This window comes from Carassius auratus, unplaced genomic scaffold (genome assembly GCF_003368295.1).
Source record: "Carassius auratus strain Wakin unplaced genomic scaffold, ASM336829v1 scaf_tig00214615, whole genome shotgun sequence".
Taxonomy (NCBI): Eukaryota; Metazoa; Chordata; class Actinopteri; order Cypriniformes; family Cyprinidae; genus Carassius; species Carassius auratus.
Window position 1 is genome coordinate 884 of NW_020527739.1, and position 24,256 is coordinate 25,139.

Below are 24,256 nucleotides of genomic sequence, written 5' to 3' on the forward strand. Positions count from 1 at the left end.
TTCACACCATCGGGATACATCTGTCTGCTGATAGACCTTCTATCGCCACATGACTGTAAAGCAAGCAGGCGCCTGGCTGCACATGGTGTGCCGCTGGGTCGGGTTTCACACAGATACAGATACAAAGAGCTGCCGATTGTTTGTTTGACGGTGTATCTATGGGCCCATGCAGAATGATCTTGATGTATAACATTGCTTCATGGGATGCACACCGCAAAAACCACTCTGAAGTTACAGTCTCAGAAAAGAGCAAATACACCTTACCACACAGTTTATGTGAATGTTATGGGTTTCCTTAAAAAAAAAAGACAAGACGAGTTCATTTAAAGAGACAGTTCACGCAAAATTTTTAATTTCCATATCTACACCCTCATGCCTTTCAGAATCAGTATCTGACTTTTTTTTTTCTTCAGTGGAAGACAAATGGAGATATTTATAGCAGACTGTCCAAGCTGCTCTTTTCCATACAATGAAAGTGATTGGTGATTTCATTTTCAGTCATTTCCAAACATAAAGCTGTAATATATCAAAAGAATATTACATTTATGAAGCTTTACTTTTTTATTACATTTTCTCGTCCTCAGCACCCACTTTCATTGTAATAAGATTAGTGTGGACTTTCTTAAAATGTTTATTTTGTGTTACACTATAAAAAATAAAGTAATATAGATACGGATGGCATGAGAGAAAATTATGACGAAGCATTAACTCAAATTTTTAGGTAATCTGTCCCTTTAAATAATAGGTTCCTTTAAATGATGGAAAATAATGCATTTGGCTAAATATTTTCACTACACTTTTCTCTTTCTCTCTCTCTTATTAAATGTTCTTTGCTATTGATAGCTCAAAGCTTACTAATATTATTATTTATATGTTCTGAAACCTGATTAGCCTACACATTAGCACTAAGCAGGACATGAAATGCTGAAATTTCACAGCAAATGCTTCAGATTTCATGCAGGCAGACAAAACAAGAGGAAATGGGGGGAAAAGAAGAATTAATTTCACACTGTTGTAAATCCCCAGTAGATTACAAGATTTTACTGTTTTAATTAAGATGACAAATAGACTAGTTGCTTCACGGTGGAATCCCTTTTTCCTCATTTTAAATGATCCTACTATCCTCTCCGCACCTCCCCCCACGTTTTTATTAGGACCCACAGATGACCATAAACTTCTTACAAGGCTTGTTTTGAATTTCATAGGTGGCGTGGAATCCTGCAAGGCGTCTGCAGAAATTTACGGGGAAGTGTGAGAGAAACAATCAACCTGGCAGCAACGTGTGCCACTTTAAAAAAAAGACTAATTAATCAGACGTGGCCAGAGAATTCTGATGTCTCGTACTTACATCATTATATTACACCTATTCTTGTTTAGCAGTCAACAGCATGCGTGCAGACACACTAAAGAGGCGAGGAGACTGTTGTTTTGGCCAAGGCTGATGGGGCAATGGAGAGTTAATACAGCGGCCAAATTTCACGCAGCTGACATGCATAAACACTACACCATTTCCACTTAACAAAGGCTCAAGTGTTCACAGGAACGTCAAACGTGTGCTGATAGTTCAGTTCTTTTTACAGGTGCTATGCATCACAAGAGTATAGCTTTCTCTCTGATGAATATATATATATATTTTAGGAATCAAGCACTTTAACTAGCTAACTCTGGCTACCAGAAATAGAGTCTTCAATCAAACGTATGTCTATGAACGAAAAGGAAGACACTAACCAAAACCAAACCATTGATTGATTTACTCTAGCCATTGCTTGTGGTAGTACAAACGTCTCAGTTAGAAAAACCCTGAATAGCTCACTTCCTGTTGGGCGGGACCCTATTCGAATAGTTTGTTGAGCTCAGTGCACCCAGTTTCAGGCATCGTTTCAGTCAATCATTCTTACAACTTAATTTTACACCATTTACTAGTTTGAGGTACTGTCCATTGGTAACGTCATACTATTTACTTGCCAAAGACAATTTGTACTCACATTTGGCTCTTGATGGGTGTTAATTTTGGACCCTAGCACTCTTCCTCTTTAAGAAAGCACATTTAATAGTCATTAGGCATTGACAGAAATGAACAGCCGGGTAAGAGTACCCGTCTACTAAGCTGCCAAACTCCCATTAAATGTTCACCTTAACTCTTTCTCTCTCATATGCTTGAAGCATGGGCCTAAGAATATCCCAACCCTCCTTCATTGCAGATTCTTGCTGGTTCACTTTAGTTAAATCCAGGGGGGACCAAGTTGTTTTTGTCAACGTGAGCCTTCAGTCAGCTTTCCTATTTCAACCGAAGCCCACATCCTCCAGTCTTTTCCATTAATGCTATGAGCTTTTATGTGGAAATAACTGTGACCTATTGCAAAGGGCAAAACCAAGTGTGTCCTATGTGCTAAGGCCACCCCAGTAAGCGGGACACCCCATTCTGAGAAAAAGAGCGAATCCCAATTGCAATCAGCCGAGTTTACACACAAAATGCAAATGGGCCTCGGACAAATAAACATGGGCGAGCAACAGGACCGCTGGTTGGCAGATCCCCTGAGATCTACAGGAATGAATTATTAAATCTTCACCGGGACGATGCCAGAGAGAGCACAAGAAGAGGAGAGAGGGGGGTAGACACACACTGTCAACTGAATCTTCCTCTTAATCCAATGAGAATTTATTTTCTTTGCCGCTGTAAATGTTGGTTGCTAAGCTGTGGGACAAGTGCACTCTGTGGTGCCATTCATGCATAAAATGTGGATTTCTATTTGATTTTCTGATGTTTAAGCCGGTTAAATTCCCCCCCGCTCCTCTGGCACAATCGCCTCCCCTTGAGTTCCTCAATAACGTAATTACACTGAGGAGCAAATATTGACAGCATTTGTCTTGAGCTTTGAAATGTTCAAATTCCCAAACAGAAAAACCAAAAAACAAACAAACTCAGAATAACGTCTAGGTTCTGCATTTCGATTGGCCGGCTACTGAAATTAAACATTGAAGGTGGTACTTTGAATTCTGGAATATCAGAAGCGATGCTTTGAATTTTGATGGAGAAAGATTTCCGCTCATGCTCGGCTTAGCCCTTGACAAGGATTTGCATCCTTTGAAAATGTGCTGACCACCAGCAAGTAAACAGACGTGACCACCTTGACAAACAAGTCAGGTTTGGTGTGAGTGAGAGCGTGTGTCGTTGTGTTTTCTGAAAAAGGGTTATTAGCAGTTTGTTTCAATTAGACAGAGGGCACAAATAAACACATTTTAAAAGAAAAAAGTCAACGATCCTTCCAAAACCTATTCTTACAACAACTCAAACCAACAGAAATGTTATGAAAGAACTGAATCTTAAATGCATTTCCACTATTCTTTATTTGTTAAAACAATTCTTGTTTCTCCATTTTTGTTTGCCTTTGAACAGCTAAATTATAATCTTTTTAACAGATGCCAAAATGTATATAAACGCATAAATAATAATAATTATAACAATTTATAAAATAGTATTATATAATAGTTAATTGTGTTTATAAATATAATATATATGTATACATAATAATATATTGCACCAACTAGGTTAAAATCAACTTAAAATTTTAACCTAAGTTTACTAATATATTTGCTCCTGAAAAAGTTTAATAACTCTAATAAATATATATATTTTTCGGAATTATATATATATATATATATATATATATATATATATATATATATATATATATATATATATATACATATATATATATATATATATATAGTATAATATAAAATATTATATACATATTACTATAATATAACTTATTATGGTTAGTCTTTATTTTCATGTAATTTCATTTCAGCTGCCTTTTTTGTTTATGATCCTGAAATCAAATATTTTATACAATATTATTTTTTTTTTTTTTTACAGTTTTAATATGAATATCCCTAAGACCTTTACATAACATAACCAAAAGACACAAGTGTACACATGTAATTGTTAATGCACAATTAAAACAATTACAAATATTCTATTTCAGACAGTTTAATACAATTTTATGGAAATGTAGATATCTAGATGCACAAAATCACAGGATAAGGCCACCAATGCGCCGCATCTCTCTCACTCGTTCATTTTGGGCCAATATTCGATCCTATAGTACCTGAAAGAGACCCTCCTCCATCACCGCCCACCCCTCTGCACACACCTCTCACTTAATAAAGAGCTATCCGAACAAGCTCATTTATTTTCCAGAAAATTAACTCACTTTCAGTCCTGATTAATGATTTTAATCTAAATGAATCAAATTAAAAATTGAAAATTATATTTCCAAAGCCCACAAAAAGCGGGGAAAAAAAGACAAGGAGAAAAGACCATTCCCACTTAACAAATGAGCCTTCAAATATTAAAAGAGGAGCAGGAGTGGGTGATCCTAATGAAATGTGTCCGGTGCTTGGCTGCCTCTCCCTACACACAGGCACATCCAGAGCCAGAGAAAAAGAAGATGCACAGAGAAAATAAAGAGATAGGAGAGAGGGAGCCCCACTCATTATCCGCACAAAATCCGGAGAGAATTACTGAGCTATCTACTTACTTTAATTATTGTGTCATGCCCTGTACATTCTCAACACTGCTTAAAACGAGAATGAGAGAGAAGCAAACTGCAGGTGCCCTGGTCATGCGACTGCAGGGGGCCGAAGCTAGTGAGTGGGCATTGACTGATGCAGACAAATTTAGTGTGATATTTCGGCACAGAAACTCCAGTCGTGGCTGGCTGCGTCTCTTTCTGGCCTTTGTTGCTAACCTGCCAAATGCATGGCTGACTTAATAGACAAAGTGATGAAGGGCGATCATTTTGGGGCGGAGGAATATTGCTGACTGCCAATATTGGAATCACTTCTGATTGGATCACCATTGGATTTCCCACTTCAAAACAGCCACGTACATTGGAGAGAGAGAAGGGGGATTGGCGTCTAGGTCAAATTGACATGTTTGTGCTTGCTTTGCGAGAAAAAAAACACACACACACGACCAGAGCGATGGAAAAGGTGTTTGTGAGTGGAACGGTGTCACTTGTGTAAAGCGGTTATTGGTTATCGAGTCATGGCTGTTCAGAGGCGAGCACAATTTTTTTATGACCCATCTTTCATCCAGGATCCACAGTATAAAGGACACTGAAATTTTAGGGGGGTGCTGAGCGCTGATGGAATGTCATCCAAATGATTGAAATGTTGAAATTCATAATTGGAAACACAGTGCTATCTTATGGCCCTCTACCTCCACACACACACACACACACACTCGTATGGCAGGCTCCTTCACAGCAGCAGAGTCATGTGTGAGGTTGGGCACGGCAGTGGTTTTTATGGTAATTGAGGCAGTTATATGAGGTGGATGTGGACAGAGCCTTTCTTCTGCCGAGACTTAAAGAGAAATAAGCGTGTGTTATCTTCCTGCCGGCAGAGCCGCCCTATTGTTGATTCAATAATACAAGACGGCTCTTATCAGGGCTCGGGGTGACTGATTGGCAGGCCGATATGTTTAGACAATGTGCCGTGTTCAAACTGAATTTACCCAGGCCTCTGGTCTGCCCAGGAGCAAGCAGAGCAGAGCGAATTAACACCACACAATGGACTGAGACTCTTTCAACATCTCTACATGCCCCCCTTGGCCTAGGTCTTTTTCTGGACTAAAACCCATGACGTCTACAGCCATGTATGATGATTTATATAACATTAATGGTAATAATAAGAACAAATTACTATAATGATAACAATATAATAGTAATAATAATAATAATAATAATAATAATTCATATAAATTGTATAAAAGCAATAAAAAACTGTGAATGAATACACAGAACTAAATATTAATAATCAGTGAAATTAAATAAATAATCTTAAACAATAAAAGGTTATGCAAGTTAATCGTAGATATGTTTAATTCAAATAGGATTTAAATGATAAAGTATGCCTGTGAAACACAATTTTGCCTGAGATAACTACTTCTGTCTCAACAGGGCTTTGGAGGAAAATGCATCATTTTAAAACCAAGGAGCATAATTGTGTTTACATCTGAGGTCTCTATTAAATCCAAAGAGACACCAAATGGTGGGCAGAAGCCAAGGCAGAATGAGGTGTTAACAGCACACGTGTGTGTAGGGGTGAGATATCGGCCAGGGGAGGTGGTGGCAAGCATTGCGGGATCAAAAGGAGCGATTTTTGCCTTCATCTGGCCTGATGGTGGAGTAAATGAGAACAGATCAGCGCTGCGGTCTGTGGGCAGGTGGCTGTCGGCCGTCGTTCGTCTCCCAACCATTAAATTGCTGGCAAGATGGAGGGCCTTCCTTTCCTGTAGCCACACTTACAGATCAAACAGTGACAAATGAGATGTAACTGCACTTGTAAAGCAAGGCTACAATCTGTCAAAGTACAATATCATTTGTGATCAGACGTGGCAACCACGTTGTCTGTTCCTGACGTTGCAGCTTGCTTGGATTCACCTACAAAATATCACATTTTCTTTCTTTCCCTCTCTTTTATTCCACAATCTATTATAGATAATCGGTGATGCTGCTAGTTGCTAACATACTACTTAGCTTTTTGTGTTAATAAAAGCATTTAAACATAAAATCTTAAAACTATTTAAATTGGGAAAAAAATAAACCTTGACATCATGTACTTTCTATATCTATCTATAATACTATCTACTATCTATAATAACAATAATAATAATAATGATGATATACTTAATATAAATAGTACTATAAATATTGTACAGAAAGTCCTGAAATGATCTGCTTCTACTATCAGACTTATAATAATAGAATACAATTGTTAATAATAATAATAAAATATTATATTAATTATTATATTATTTATTATAAAATACATTTTTGATTAAAATATTATAATGTATAAGATATTTAAATAGGGCAAAAATCTTAAATTATCTGCTTTTACTATCAGACTAATAATAAAATAATATAACTGTATTTATTATAATAATAATAATAATAATAATAATAATAATAATAATAATAATGAGATAGAAATGTATATCTACATATTTTTTCATAAATAAAATAAAATAAAATAAATTTTAATCTCTCAGCCAAGTATGACAGACTGATACACAAATGGAAAGATGCATGGATGGATAGACTCTGTTCTAAATCTCCATTGTCTGTTTTTGTGTGTGGTGGGCTTGGTTATTACCTGAGGAAATCATTGCTGAGGAAAAAACTACTTAGTGGGCTGTATGACTGCATTAACAAGGCCTCTCTCTGCCTGAACAATTCCTCGCCTCTAAATGATCTAATTAAAGTCTCATCAGTCGTGTGTCTCGGGCCGAGCCCTCCGCTGCTGCATTCAGACACTTTCACGAGGAACGGCGTTCCCTGCTGTGCTAGCGCTCCCCTCGGCCTTACTGATCACATGGAGGGCTTCTGATACATCATGATAACAGACAGTGGGTGGAAGACTTGTAGAGGTTTGGATGTTCAGCAGGGGTATATGATGGGGGAAGAGGGTAACAAAATTAACCCTTAGGGGTTGAACAGTAATAGATATGAAAATGAGTTAACTGTTGGGACCACAAACCACGCAGGTACACTTTCAACACCTTCCTTATACACATATGCAATGAATCATCCAAAAAAGGAGGCTGTCTCTTTCAAAAATGTGTAAACATTTATAAGCTTTCAACATGACCGGAACAGACAGATTTTCATGGCGGGTCATCGTCTATCAGGAGCTGTGAGATAGATACGGTATGTGTCACTATGGAAGGGCGTGAGTGCTGTAAGGCAGTGGGTGATGGTGGCCGTCTGATGGGAGAGATTGCATTAGAGCAGAGCACAGGATGGTGCTGGGGGCTGGGCCATGCTGGTTAATATGGGGCAGTGGGGAAACTGATGGTGTTGTAGGAAGGCCTGCAGGTTGCTTCAGGTCGGTCGGTGGGAGATGAGTGGGTAATTGCCACTTCACCATGCCCAGTGTGTTCATTCAACCCTTCAAACGACAGTAAAAGCATCTCAGCCTATTCCGCTTTCTTTTTTCCCACAGTACATAATTGGGACTCAAAATGATAATGTAGTATATGTCATATTATCAAAACCTAAATATGACATAATACATAAACAAACAAGAAACACACACACACACACACACATATATATATATATATTTTTAAATGTACACTTAAGATGAACTCTCTTATTATTTGACCATGCAAATAATAATAATAATAACTATTATTATAATAATAAATCATAACAATACAAATAATAAAAAAACATGCAATGGTCTCAGACATTGGGTCCCCACTATATGCACTGCATATTTAGGTTTTGAAAAACATGCTAAAATAAAAAATGTATAAATAGTGTGTTATCCCTCTACTTCCACCTCACCACTCTGAAGATATTGTTCTGCATGCGTCAAATTCACCTCATCAGCACTTATTAAAAAATCCGTACAATTAGGCCTTGTGCCATCTAATTAGCCCAAAGCAATTTAAAGACAATGAGTAAATGAAATGCTTTGCAATCAGCTCACATTAATTTTCCATCGCACATAGCGAGGGGCTGCATTAACTCATCACACATGATCATGGCAGTGTCTTTTAAATGAAGACATGAATACTCACAATAAATACACAAAGAAAAAAATCCTTTGTGGACTGTCTGTGTGCTATTTGTGTGTGTGTGTGTGTTTTAGGTGAGGTAAACACAGGGACTGTAAGTGTGGTGTGGGTTTACGGCTGAGTGATGGGGGTATGACCCACTGAAATACACTCTTCTAAAGAAACTTCATCTGTCAGTCATATCAGTGCTTTAACAGCTCAGTGCCGGACAGCCTGGTGTACCAGGAGAGGATAATACTCCGTTTGTAAGCGTGTTTGTGTGTGTTTGTAAGTGTGTTTGTGTGCACAGCAGAGAGTCGTGAGACCAGCGCTTTTCCTGATTCAAGACATGTATGTTGTGTAGAGACCTTTACCACTAGGAGCTTAAAAACACAATCTTTCTTGCGTGTTGGTAGCATAATAGCTAAATATGTGGTCTGCTATCACATAATCTGCAGGCTCAGTTCTTCACTTTGAAGAAAACGACCTGCTAAATGGAAACCACACAGACAACAGAAAATAAAAGCATCATAAAAAAACATGCCTAACAACAACAACAACAACGGCCAGATCTGTGGGGATATCGCTGATAGATTAACACCCCTGCATCAAACTAAGCAGGTCATTTCTAGACTATTTTTGGATGAGAAATTAACAGATGCGTACTGATGTGCCTGGTGGTAACAAACTTCTGGACAGAAATACATTTATAATACTTTGTTTCAATGCCTGTGACCTATTTTACAGCAAATTACACAATTGCTTTTGTACATACTGACACTCATGCTAATTAGACTTGCGCTGTTGTTGTCGTGCGCTTATAAAGAAACAGATGTGGCGGCAAAAGTGTCATCCTGAATTTGTTACGGATTCACATTAGAAGATCTGTACCAGTGGACTTGAAGCTTGAAATTAAAGTGTGATTTGAGTTCCCAGAATGCATCTGCTGCATGAGGAAGTCTGGGAAAAGTCCAAAGACAATTAAAGTGTATATTTACCCTCGGAAGTAATTATATTGCATCCAGAGTGATGAAGTTCATTTGATCCTGAATAATAAATGTCCGCCTTGCAGACTCTACAGCAGGAATTCAAGTCTTCCCCGTGTTCATGCTCCTACCATTCATATATTCCTATTATCAAGCCTCTAAAAACCCCTCAGGTCTCATACCATACCAGGTCTGTCGCTAAAACCAACTTCCCTGCCTTCCACCTCTATGTTCTCCTGCTCAACCGCTCCAGTCCACAAGGATATGCCAAGAGTATGTATGTGTGTGAGGTGTCAGTTCCCAATAAGTGAAGATAATCAGGACAGAGAAGATGATCCTCTCTGCCTTGCGAGGGTAAACGGGTGAGATTGGGCCATAGCGATGCTACTGGCCTGCTTCCTGACATAAAGAAATAAGGACGTTCTCGCCACGCCAGCTGTGCGGGCATCAGGACCCTGCCAAATTCCAGACCCTGCCCTGCAACCAAATCAGCCTGGCCGGCTGGAAAAGCACAGTCTGTGGGCTCAGCATGGTCTGTCTATGCAAAAAAAAAAAAAAAAAAAAAACTGCCGTCTGCAAGCAGTGGCGCAGGACCAGAGAAGCCAAGAGCCCAGTCCGACTTGTGCCTTCATGCACAAGTGAAGCACAGTAAGGAAATTGGTCACAAATTTTGCAGCCCAGTAAGGAAATTGGTCACAAATTACCAAAACAAAGCAGTCGGAGAGAGCCAGCGCAGGCAAATTGCGGCCTGCGGCCATGGCCTACTGCACTGTACAGAGCGCTGATTGAGCCACATCATTCAAAACAACATGTTACTGTTGCATTGTTATGACAGTCAGACAGCTGCATGATTGGTGCGGTTGCAAGAGCCCATATAGAGCCATTAAAAGGTCAGCAGGTGCTGGACAAGGCGTCTGCATGAGCGGCCCAACAATGGCGTTCTCTTGGATTTTGGGCGGTGGGCTGCAATCGCTTGTGATGAGGCACACGCTGAATTCTGGAAGTGCTCCAGAGTATTGCCGAGCCACTCAATCACAGGCTCTTGCTTTGGCAGTGTTTGCCAGGCCTGAGGAAGTATACATTCACAGCACTTGCATTTAAGGCGATCCAGTCATAAGTATCTTAGGTTGCTGTGAGTGAAGCAAGAAAATTTGCATTTGTTTACATTTGAATGTACAGTGGACCCAAAAAGTACATGGACACTTAAGTAACACCTTATGTATGAAATTCATTGCACTAGAAAGAAAATAGAGAGGCATCTGAAAGCACATTACACCAGAGATTTTAGTAGAAATAACTATTTATTTTAGTGATGTCAAACGATTAATCGCTATTTGATCACATCCAAAGTAAAACTTTTTGTTTACATAATATATGTATGTGTAGTGTTTTTATTTATTATGTGTACATAAATACATACACATACAGAATATATATATACCTTTCAAAAATCCTGGTAAATGTGTTCTGGCAATCATATACAGTAGTTTTATGGAGATGACATAATTACTCAGCTCTTTACCAGCTCTGCTGCTTTTTAGGTAGTTTTTCTATGTAAATATGTGCTGGATGGACATCTTTGACCATTTTTGTCGCACTTCTACATTCATCAGGGCTGAGACTCCTCAACTGGATACTATTATGCACGTCTCATGTTTATAAGAGCAAACCATTCTGATTGGCTAGTAATGTTAGTTTGGTTGAGAGTGAAAGGTGTGCTCCTCTCATACCACTGGTAGGTGAACTCATGGACACGAAAGTGATAACAATCAATAAGATTTTTTTATTAATGTAGGACTAGTTTTTTCTTTTTCGGATCACACGAGATCCGACACAGTGCCGGAGAACTTTAAGGCCTGATATTATATTATATTATATTATATTATATTATATTATATTATATTATATTATATTATATTATATTATATTATATTATATTATATTAACATATTTATCATGCCTGTGTTTGTATTGATATATGGATATTAAATATACAGTGTACACACTCATATATTATGTAAACAAAAACGTATATTTTGTATGCGATTAATTGCGATTAATCGTTTGACATCACTAATTTATTTATTGTAGGGATGCACTGAAATTCAAATTCTAACGATTATTATAATAATTTCAATATTATGGATCATAACTGATAAATGGACAATACAGTTTTTTCCCTTAACCAAATTAAAATGAAAAAATCTAAATACATTAATAAAAAATTATAAAAAATAAAACACAAATTAAACATTTTCTTAATTTTAAATAAATATTGCATGATCTGATAACACCTGACGTGTTTTTGAAAATTTCGTCTTGAAAATTTCTTTAAAAAAATATACTATATTTATTTTTTCAATAAATGACACTAAGTTTGATATTTCATCTAATGCTAAAGTATTCACACCTTAAGTTTGGCTACATTGTCCAAGTCCTTTTTGTGGCCACTGTATGTATACATTACCTAATTATAATGAATATGTGCCGTGGATGTGCCAAGCAGCTGCCTTCTGGGAAAAATCATTATTTATTAAAGTGTCAGCAAAGTCTCCCTGGTGCTCTGTATGGAAAACAAAAGAGCACAGACCTCCAGCTGTCCCTCTGCCCACAAGTGGTTGTGGCAGACTGGGTAATGCACGAGTGGAGGAGGATGGGAAGAGTCCTCCAAAGTCAGCAGCATGTAAAATCTTCCCCCTCCTGGCTGGGGTCCAAACACACAACACTCATTCTGCCTCCGATTCAGCGCAGGGACTTCCACCAATCCTCTGTGGGTTACTCGTATGCCTAAAGATGTCATTTAGTTGAGGATGGCGGGCAACCAGGGAGTGCGAGAACAGAGGGATTGGAGGGGAGGGAAGAGCAGTGGCAGGGGACAACCGAGGAAGGAGCCGAGGAGGGATTTGCGCTACTGTGCCTTCTGTTGCTGCTGGAGAGGAGGTGGAAAAGGCACAACGATGACCTTTCTGTCTCTGCACGAAAAAAAAGAGAAACCTCTCAGCAATTAAGAGGAGTTAATGCCCTAATTATGTGTGTCGTTTTAGGCAGCGCCAGAGGGGATCTCCTAAATAGTAAGAGAGGGTCGGGGGAAGGAGAGGAGGGCGAGATGAGGGGGATGGAGGGTAACTAACCCAGCTGTTTCATTCCCAGACCCAACCTGGAGGGGTGTGCTATGGCCAGTAGTTCGGGTTTTTAAGCAGGTGCGGCAGATAGGACAGTCACTCGACTCCTGGATGACCCACGCAGGGTTATTTCAGGTGAAGCAACATGCTTTCAACCCCTGAAGGAAGGTGTGTGCTGTGATACACATCACTAGCGCTATCAAGCAAGGCCTGCCAGTCAGTTATGACACTATAATGAGGCTGTCGTGATATTCAAATGGCTCCGTTCTCAAGAGCGTGACTGTCTGCGGTGCACACTTTCTACTTCACAATAAAGAGGCAAAATTCTTCTTTTGATTGACATTTCATACTTAGAAGTTAGACCAAAACCGGATGTGTTTTAGTATAACAGTGTAAGGTATATAGATATTTCATATAATTAAATTATGTAGACATTTGGGAAACCCAAAATGGCATTGCTGAGAAAACCTAATTTTGGAAGTTTTATTATTTAAGAGTTCAATGGTATATCTTCAATGCTATTCACAATGTTTTTTTCTGTCTGGTTGGTTTACCACATATCTAGCTGTATATTGGTGGCTTGCGATAAGATGGACAACAGTTCTTTAATGAGGAGAAGGGTCGGACCTCGAACTGAAGGTGTAGCACAATCGCACACTGGAAGAAAAACAAACCAGCTGTGAGAAAGAGTTGCCATGCTGACATTTAAAAGCACGCACAGAGGCACTATCTAGGAATAAAGTAGGGCAAACTACAGTGAGAGAGAGAGACTGCATAATGATATCACCCCCCTGAGAGCTCTCTTTAAGATGCTGGCTCTCTATTTTGGGGAGGCAAGAGTGGGGGAACGTGGTGGGTGGAGGGTGGTCTCAGACGGGTCCTCTCCTCAGGCTCTAAATGAATGGCGGCGTTGCATAATCCAACGAGCTTCGCCCGCTGACAGCACGATGATTTATGCCCCCCGTCAGAGGAAGAGAGGGGCAAGAGAGCGAAAGGCAGCCGAGGAAGGGACAGAGTTTGAGAGAATGAATGAGAGAGAGGGAGAAAGAGAGAAAAAAGGAACCAAGGAAATAAAAAAGAGAAAACTGAAATGAATGGATAAAACTGAAATGCGGTGGAAGGAAGAAAAATAGAAATGAGGAAGAAGGAGGTGAGACAGATGCACTCGACAAGACTCATGTCAAGCCAATTGTCCTTTCTCTGTCTCATTCACTCTCTCCATCTTTTTCCAGAGACACTTTGGGTGACTTAAATCAGACCGCATTTCTTAACATTTTTTAAGTTAACATTTCTACCAATAAACGTATTGTTAAAGATTTTATTATTTAGTTATAGTTTTCCATTTAACTTGGAGTGGATGCACTGGTTTTGCATCAAGACCTAGATTTTAAATCAAAGAGATGACCAAATTGTATACCTCACAAAAACATCACTATAAATCAATAAAAAAAAAAAAAACATAAATAAAGACATTTTAAAACATCACTATAATCAATAATTTAAAAGCATATTTAATAATAATCACAATAATTATTATATAATAAAAAATTAAAACTATAATTCTTCTTCTTCTTATTATTATTATTATTATTGTAGAATTTTAGACTAAAGCAATTACAGAATTAATAATATCAGCAGAAAATAACTGGCCACTCAATACAGGATGAATGAATGACATGCAAACTATCCGATTTGGCCAACAACCAAATCTGCATCAAAATACTCCTTTGACATCAACAAGAAAGAAAAAACCAATATTTGGGTCATAGTTTACCAGTTAAAAACTTATAGACTAAATAATGTGCAAAAAATACGTTTGTTTGTTTGTTTGTTTGTTTTTTGCAGCGGTGTTATCTAACCACTGTGATCATTGGCTTTGACATGTTCTGTGTCAGTCATGATAATGGTGACAGTGGCCAGCAAGCTACTGTATATATTTCACTGAAGGGTTTGCAGCACAGAAGCAGAGGAATTTTAAGCGGGATTTGATGCGATGAGGCAGGCTTTTGAGTTTTAAATTGCTCTCTTGCTCTGACTAAAAGCAGCACGCACTCTATATGTATGAGTATGTATGTCAGTGTGTATGTGTGTGAGACAGAAAGAAAGAGAGAGAGACGTTTAGCCTACTCATATCTACAGGCAGGTCTGGCTATTTTGCTTCCATGGCTGCTCATGTCCCCAGAGAGATGCGGTGGGGAGAGCCACTGCTGTCAGAATCCAAACTCCAGCATTCGTTAGGACAGCCGCTATCTATAACACAGCACAATAATTGGGCGAGCTCTAATTGCCTTCTGCAGGAATTAGATGTTACATATTCGGAAGGTGCATCCCATCACTGCTAACCTGTGTCTGCAGTCTTCTTATTTTCTCTCTCTCTTATTCGCTTTCTGGGTTTAGATGAAAGCTGATAAAATGTACCACATTTAAAACAGATTCTATGACAGAAGACAGAAGTATCACTCCAAAAATCCAAGAGAAAGAGAGGTACGAGGTACATTAAGTAGCTCTCCATGTGGAGAAGGTCATCAATCTGTGTGTTCAGACATGAGGAACAAGTGGCTGAGATTTTAGCCTCATCATAATCATCACACATATGCACATTTTCCCTTAGCTTGAGAACGCAAGGTTTCGCTGAGTGAAGAGCATGGAGGTATTTATGGGTGTGTGGACATACATTAGAGTCCTAGTGTATATGTTCTTGCGAATAAGTGCTTTCTCTGAGTGTAAGTGTGTGTGATCAGCGCTGCATGCATCAGTGAGTGTTTCTGTGAGTGTGTGAACTGCATCTCTCTAAGTGTTGTGTAATAAGCACTCTCCAGTCCTGATGTACGGCTCTCGTTCCCCTCACGCTGCGTACCGCTGGGTGCTTTAGCTCGAGCATGTTAGGGCTGATTCCCGGCTGCGGTCTCAGGCCAGTGCTTCATAAGGCCCCGTCGCTGTCTCTCTGACTGTCTGTGGATATAATTTTACAGTTGGGTGGCTGGAGGTAGCGACGCGGCAGGCGGTTGGCCCCCAGGGTCAAACAGAGACGTAGCTGGAGGCAGCAATTTCCTTGCAGCTACAACACGCATGTGCCTGCAAGGTGAGCACCTGAGTGTGAGTGTGTGCTCTTATTGAGAGGCTTTGCTTGTGCTTGTGCATATACATGAGTGGAGTGTGTGTGTACAATGTGGGAATGTTAAGCTGCATGTGAGAGTTGCGGTGTGATAGGTGGACAGATATCTAGGTGGTTGGTTCGACTAGCCCTGCAGGGGTTTGGCTCTGTATGCCGAAGGATTTTATAACTTTGGATGCCTGGTGTACAGAACTCTAAGTGTATGTTGTGGATGTGTGTGTGTGTGTGTGTGGATCCTTTCTTTATCAGGATTACTTATCCCATCCCCACCTCCATGTCTCCCAGGGGTGACAGGGCTAATTTCAGACAGATCTTCCCCTTAAGCAAGCTGTTGGCTATGGGTAACATCCCATACCCCTCCCCCAAAACCCTCCAACACCAAACAGTGCCTCTGCACGGACACTGACACATCGGCTTAACCCGTACCTCACCAAAGCTAGCCAGCCACGGTTAACGCCGGCTGACAGCTAACTCACACACACACACACACACACACACACACACGCATAGATGACTGATCTATATGTATGTATATATGTATGTATATATATATATATATATATATATATATATATATATATATATATATATATATATATATATAAATATTCCGTTTTTTTTAATTCAGTAAAAAAAAGAGCATTCATGAGGTTAAACTATGTTTGCATGTGTTTGTTGTCTAAAAAACTACACAATCTTAAAAAAACAAGCTAGTGCAGCGGTCAGAAGTACTGTTGTAAACCTGAAACAAATATAATGTTAGCACAATATTTTTTACACAGATTATATATGCATGGTCATAAGGTTGAAGTGTCATTGTATGCATGTCTAAAGGAAAAAAAAAAAGCTGAGAAAATGACAAACTGGAAATAATTCAAAAGTAGGGACTGTCATCTAACCGACAAAAAAAAAAAAAAAAAAAAAAAAAAAATACAATGAATATACATTGCTGAACTGATTTGTTTGCATGCATGTTTTTTTCCATTCTTTGTGTGTAAAGTGAACATGTTGTTGAAAAATAAGAAAATTGATGCATCAATTTTTCAAATGACCCTTATTCATATGTAGAGGGGGACCTCTGTATTAAATTCAAGCACTTTACAACAAATGGCTGTGCCATTGGGTGCCATTTTGATATATGTGTGTTTGGGTGGCTAGCAGCAAGAACAAAAGGCTGCTATTTGTCTGGGTGCTCATGGGAGAAGATGCCATATCAAACATGCAACTGCATCCCTCAGACCTTTCTGAAAACAGGCCTCTACTTATCAATTACCTACCTGTCAGCGACACAGGCCGTGTAGGCAAATGTCCCTGCACAGGGCAACAATAGCGTTGAATGAGATTGCCATTTATGTGTGTGCGTGTGCACGTGTGTGCGAGAAAAAGATGGATAACATGAAAAAGAAACATTTCACACAGGCAAAATACGCACACTCTTACACTCAACACAAACAAATGTGGACCTGTGGGGCATTTGCGCCTGCTGTTGCTCTCCAGCTGCGTTGTTTTGGTATAATGTGAGCTGACCACTCAGGTCCACAGAAGGAAGGCTGGCCGCAGGGTTTGTGTGTGTGTGTCTGGTCTCGTGTCTCAGTGAATAAGGTGCAGTCTACCTGATCTTGACTTAAAGGGGCATAGCGTTGTGTACACACACATCTGTGAGCCTATAAATGCCGTCACCTGCGCCTCTAAGAGGTCCAGTTCTGTGAGTGACAGAAGCATAGCCTACCTCTCATCCTCCCTCAAGTCTTCCCTCTCCCACCTATGATGGCTATTCTTTCAGAGGCAGACAAAACACTTCCTGTCCACCTGAATGAAAAGTGAGGAAATAAGCTGCCGTGCCGCATTTCTGCTGCTGGAGATATCACAAAGGACTTTTTTCCTATGTGAAGGTTAAAGGCTAGTTCAGGCAGCTCCTCTGTAAACTTTTAACATCAAAGGCGGGAAAGCCTGGAGAGCCAAGAGCCTGTGTTTCCACAGGAGAGCGGTGGTTTGAAAATAAATGCTTGTCCGTTTGGCAGACCTCTGAGAAAATGCCTCACAGGCCAGCTCTCTAAATAATAACCAGTCTTGTTAGTTAGAACTGTGCCTGGAGGCCAAGGCAAAAGATGGCATTTGGCTGACCGTGAGTGGCCTTCGGGGCACGAGGCCAACCGGCCCTTCAGTTTCAACCTTGACTTTATTCTAGACCTGATCTACTTTATTTCCCCCCTTATGGAAACCTCTGCATTTCCTCAGAACGGTAGACAGAGTAAGAAATACAGTTGGACAATGGATAAAATGTTCATTATCTCCCCTCGCCAAGCATTTTTTTTTATTACTCTCACCTTCTCGCATCATGCCGACGGTCAGACACTTCATGAAGCGGCAGGCTTGGCAGGACTTCCTTCTACGTTTGGTGATCTCACATTCATTGGTGGCGGGACAGCTGTACTCAATGTTTCCTGTGGCGAGGCATGTAGAGAGAAGGAACAGAGAGTGTTTAATGATTGCCAACAAAACCTTATTCCTACAGCAATTCAGCAAAAAAATTTAAATGTTAAAATATTCTATTAATGTTAAAATGTTAAATATTCTATCATATAGTTTGAATGTAAAATGTAACTTCTTGTGATGGCAAAGCTGAATTTTCAGTGTCACGCAATCCTTCAGAAATCTTTCTAATATGATGATTTGGTGCATTTTTTATTGTTACTCTTTATTATTATTAAACATTATCATCAATCACTGTGCAATATTTTTTGTGGAAACTGCGATATATTTTTGCACGATTTAATTCATGAATAAAAAGTTCAAAAACAACATTCATTTTAAATTGAAATCTTTTTTACCATTATAAATCGCTTTACCATCACTGTTAATCAATGTAATGCATTGTTGCTGAATAATAATAATAATAATAATAATAATAATCATCTCAAAGAAATGTATTGATGTACTTTCAACAAATACAATATTGTAAGTGCAAGCCCAACCTCAATTTGTCAGTTCAAAATAGAGACTGAAATACAGCAATCACTTCCCATCAAGTCTACATATGTGTTGTATGAATGAGAGTGCAAAAGGTCATGCGGGAGAGCACCACTGGCTCTCCTCAGAGGTCATGTGTCACAGAGCTGTGTGAAGCTGCATAGGCAGGCAGACAGGCAGGCCAGACTTTACTAAACCTAAACAAAGACCTGCAGGTCACAATTCACCTCTGTGTGAACTTCCAATCACCTGGTGACCACTAACATGGCTCCTCATCCTATCAATTCCCAACATCAACACACACATAGAACCACAAGTTTGCTACTACGATTCCTGAAGACTATTACAATGTGTTATTTGAGCATTATGATGCTATGAGAGTGGAAAACGCAATGATATATGCTTGTTATTGCAACATCATGCAAATAGAAGCCTGATGAGTTATCTGGCACACAATAAAAGCATTTAAATAGGGTTGTTTTGAATGTATTATAAGAATTACTTGCCAGATATAGCCATTTAATTTGTTGTAACTATCAATGTATGGAAAGAATTTGTGCAATAGAATAACCGTGAGAACACAAATACGTGCACTCATAGTTCTTGGGCTGAAACAGACTCTCTCACATGCACTCATGCAATTAACATAGGCCCGTCTGGGACCTCCACACTGATGAAATATTTCAGAGTTAATCAGACTTTGTAAACACTGATTTGTATTGACTTCTCTTCTGTGAACTGATGTTTCCTCATTAAAAAGCAGATTAGCAGCCCGAGCAGGGGGGCTAAATGCTCAAGACTGCTAATTCAACAGGAAACAGTATTTAAAGTATGCATGTCCATTAAACTGAGCTCCAATATTCATTAGTCAGGTAATCTCCACAATCCATTAGGGTCTTCGGATTGGGAGGAAGGCAATTGGGATGTGTGTGAAGATGCAAGTTGATTCTCATGAGGGCTGAGGCCGGTTGAGTGGTCTTAACCAGCTGGGAGTGTTTCGAGGGAGGAAAAATCCTTGCCAATCTAATATAGGTGCTTTCCTACCAGTAGTTGAATGCCAATGGCTTGAGCGCTGTGTCCAGGTTATCAACACAGTGGAAAGGAAGCTGTATGTGTGTGTGTGTTCGCTGACAGGATAGAGTGATGTGATTTGAGTTAGGTGGCAGTCGATTAGTGCAGTGTCCATTGTCTATCACTCAAGCGGCTGCCGAGAGGTTTCAAACAAGATATAAAATGTGCCTAGCGCTTCTTTCCACTGCCTGTCTTCATACTGAACGCTACACTTCCATCATTCATCAGTTGCAGTCGAATGCCAATGAAGCTCATTACCAGAACATGGCAACAACGTGACCTTGGGCTGACCTTATGCAGTAGGAAATGGATTTGGGAATGTTCTGGGTTTCCTGAGGTTGCATTCTTGGTGTTCCCCTCCCATACTTTGCACACCGCCTGGCTACGAGTGGCTCAATTGGGAGGTGATAGATGCAGGTTGTCAGGTGGCATTGGAGGAGTGCCACCGGAATGCCAGCTGCCAGTGATTTGAGTGGCCATGGCGCCCGTGCTGCCGCCTGTCCCTATGCCCCCAGCCGAACCATGGTCCTGACACCTCTGCATCCCTTAACTCCCCATCCCCGCTCCTTCCCTCAAAAATCAGCCAGTATGGAAGTCAATAAATGTCCAGCTGGATGGGATGTTTTTGGAAATCACCAAGAGTTTTATTGGCTAATGGGATGAAACATACCGATATGTCAAATTCCCATCTTCTGGAATGTGTTCAGGCCGAGCATAATATTTGACCCATTTATTCAGCACCTACTTTGTTCCTCAGAGCTGCACTGCCAAGACTAAAAAACTAGCAGATGGGTAACTTCCCAGTATATACAATTATCTCTAAGCTCTTCTTTGAAAAAACTGTTCAAGCTTGTTAATCTAAAGAAATAAGACAGAAAATGTTTATTTCTTTGCAGCAAATACCATAATAAGCCAGAGCATTACCACCCTCTGGCTTTACATGTCTACCGGAAGGAAAGCTGCTTAGGTGGAGTAAAGCCAGCAGATGTTGGATATATGGGATTGCTTTGTGCTGATTCTAGGTATTTCACTCTCTAACCCCTTGGCCTGCCACCTGAACCTAGCTGAAGTTCTAGCTGAGAGAGGGTAAAAGCCAACCTTGGATGGTCCTCTTGAAAAAGGCCTTGCAGGCCTCGCAGGAGGCGACACCGTAATGGTAGCCGGAGGCGATGTCCCCGCACACCAGACACAGGCGCTTGGGCATGGAGTTCAGCATGTACTCGCATTTAATCTGTGAGTCCTCCGTGATGGTGCTGGAGCAGTCCTCGTAACGCTTTGCTCCGGCTCCGCTGGGACCCAGAGCACCGGTTGGGCCATAAAGAGTGGGTGAGTCCAGACCGTTCTGATGGCCGTTCATGGTGGAGCTGTAGCTACCGCTGGCGTCTGAGGAACCGCCGGGGCTGTGGTGATTTACGCTGTCCGTCAGTGAGGCAGGGCTGGAAGGTTCCGTCTTTATGTAGGAGGGGCAACTCGACTCAATGTGGCGGTCCTTGCTGGACATTCTGCAGAGCAGCCTACATGGACCAAACATAACGAGACAAACACCAAAGTGTTAGTGAACATGACGACAGTAGTGTGGAAAACAAGAAAATGACTGTCTGAGAACTTATATGCTCCTATTCTGGTAAATTCAGGCTAGTCTAAAATTTTCTTTTTTTTTTTTAGCAGGGGAGACTTGTGTCACCAATGCCAAGCCATTGAGAAAAACAAAAGAAAAAGAAACATACAACCCCCAACAACTCTCCATTTTGCACATGGGTCCACCTGCGCCTTACCCCGAGAGAACAGAAGATTCAGCAGCTAAAAAAAACCCCTGATTGTGAATTCAGAATTCTAGTTTCTTAGCATGTTAATGACTTCTCTGAGAGGAAACATAAGAGGAGAGGCATATGAGAGCCAGTGTGCCACGGTCCCTTGGGTCTCACTAAAGTGTCTGAGTGGTTGTATATCTAAAAGGCTGTAAAGAGGAGAGCTAACATCGCTACTCTAGCATAGCGTGCAGCCAATTGAGTTCTAAAGAAATGTGCCACAACCAACTCAGACATGTCCTAATAGTTTTAAATATATAAATAATTTCTGACAGTTTATATGCACATTTATATGCACGCATTTTTATGCATTTGCCATTATAACATTTTTTTATGAATCTTATTGGAGTCAGATTTTATTTAATTATAATGTACATAATTATAAATGCATAAATTTTTTTGCATTTCACACACACACACACACACACACATATATATATTCTTCAATATACATTTTAACTCAGACCATTCAGATTCATTTGATTCCATTGACAGAGCAAATAATTTATTTACTGTCAAGTTACAAAGCATGAGTCAAATCCTGTCTTTTCTCCTGGACCAAAATTGTCTATCGCCACTGAAAAGTGCTAAAGGCCTTTTTTTGTGAATGTGGATCAAGAGGTGGGATCCGGTGATCAAATGCACCATGACAGATGAACGTCTGCAGGGCGGAAGAGAGAGGGACAGTAGGGAAAGCTCAGCGCCATCACTCACTTTCCAGTCAATATCAACTTGTTCTACATGACTCTAATCAGTGCGGAGGCACAAAGCAGTTCCATCATCCTCGCCCATGGCCAGTCACCATCTCACACACACACACACACACACTCACATGCATCGACTGACAGAAAACAAAAAAATCAGCTAGACAGACACAAACATTCAGTATCAATCCAGTAACACAAGCAGACACCCACATAGTCAAAAGCAGAGACCCTTCAAAGCCAAACAAAAGAGCAGGCTGACCAATCCAACCCACCCACCCAGCTCATATCGCTCGATACCGCCAACACATTTAGTTGAGCCACCCCTCCACCCACATAGCCCTGGGAGAGAGGCCTATTAATGAGCGCTGTAATTAATAGATATCTCTGCTCTGTCTTACAGGAGGCTTCAAGGCCTGCAAGAGTGGATTAACCGTTTCCCCTGTCAACACTCCAGAAGACCCCGAGCTGGGTCCTGCAGGGTGTAGTGGGGGTGGAGAGCGCCACTTCACCAAACTGTGTCAATTAGCTGCACATCAGTATCTACATTCAGCAAAATGTGATTGTTCAGGGACTGTTTGTTTCTCTGAAATTCTCAAAGGTTTTGGGGGTTGTGATTTCACATAGACTGAGTGTGAGGTCACGCTCAAACAAGCTCTCTATTTTCCCTTAACTGCATTAGCGGTAAGGTGTGTGAAAAGTGAGATGATGGCAGAGGAACAAAGTCTTAATAAAGACAGAAAGAAAATCACAGAGGATTTATACAGACAGCACATCAGGACCATTTTAACATGGAGATGGAGGGGGACAAATAAAAGAGGCAGTCTGGAAGACCACACAAAGGTCTTTTTAATTAAGGAAGCCCGCTTCTAAATGAGGGCTCTAAAATCTGGTCAGCTTGTAAAAGATGACTTCTTCTTAGGCCCATAAAGCAAGAGAGCAAGAGAGAGTGTGAGAGTGAATGAGGGAAATCTTTAAAGAAACCAGACCTCTTTAATATTCAAAGGAATTTTATGGAAACAGATCAAACACATATATTGAAAAAATATGAGAAAACATTTTAAGCACAGCCAATATTTAGCTGGCTAACACATGAGGATTTTGCAAGGATGATTAATAATTAAGTATATAAAATTAAAATAAATAAAATAAAACACAAAAGTTTTTATTATATTTAAATAAAATTTATATATTTTTACAAAAAATAAATAAAATAAATAAATAAATAAAAAACTTTTACTAAAGACCAGTGAAAATATTGGCAGGCCAATAACAAATGAGAACTAGCCCAGTTATTTTTTTTTTTTTTTTTTTTTTTTTGTAATATGAACCAATTGTAAATACAGTGAATTAATGGATCATTAAATAATAATAATAATAATAATAAATGTTTTATAGTACTAAAATTACTGAGGTAACTAAAAAGTTGCACTTCTGAAATCTTAGGAATAGATGAACATATAGCTATTAATACATTTTGGTGTAAAAGCTCAAAATGTGCTGAGTCACGGCACCTGTTTCCTTGTATTGCAGTGAGAGGCAATCGATTATGAAAAAGCTCCTGTTACACTTCTACTGATCCACCACCGACACACACGCACACACTCATACTCGCAGACAGGTGTCCTGGGGTGTGCGGAGGGCCACAAAGGTATTCTAGAACATTCCAGTAATGTCAAGGATGCATGTTGTGTATTTATACACAGTGTAAAGCCGGTTAAAATCAGTGAAAACACAAGCACTGACTGTTTACACTCGCAACATATCCTCTCATTCTATTTTGGGTAACGGAGACAAACTGGTTTTTGTGGGGCAGCTGAGAAACCCGCCTCCTGTCCTGAGAGACACAGAGAGTGTGAAGTCAAAACGACGGGTAACAAAAGAGGAAAGGGCCAGCATTGTAAG

General features: G+C 39.9%; 1 protein-coding gene across 1 annotated transcript; it reads right to left on the reverse strand.

Annotated features, from left to right (window-relative positions):
• Positions 1-16,857: 16,857 nt before the first annotated feature.
• On the reverse strand, positions 16,858-21,676 carry LOC113092505 (estrogen-related receptor gamma-like). The gene is made up of 2 exons (XM_026258129.1): positions 20,938-21,676; positions 16,858-18,242 (listed from the first exon to the last, which is right to left on the reverse strand). The coding sequence occupies exons 1-2, from the start codon at positions 21,368-21,370 to the stop codon at positions 17,983-17,985; spliced, it is 693 nt and encodes a 230-aa protein (XP_026113914.1). The 5' UTR covers positions 21,371-21,676; the 3' UTR covers positions 16,858-17,982.
• Between the last annotated feature and the right edge of the window lie 2,580 nt (positions 21,677-24,256).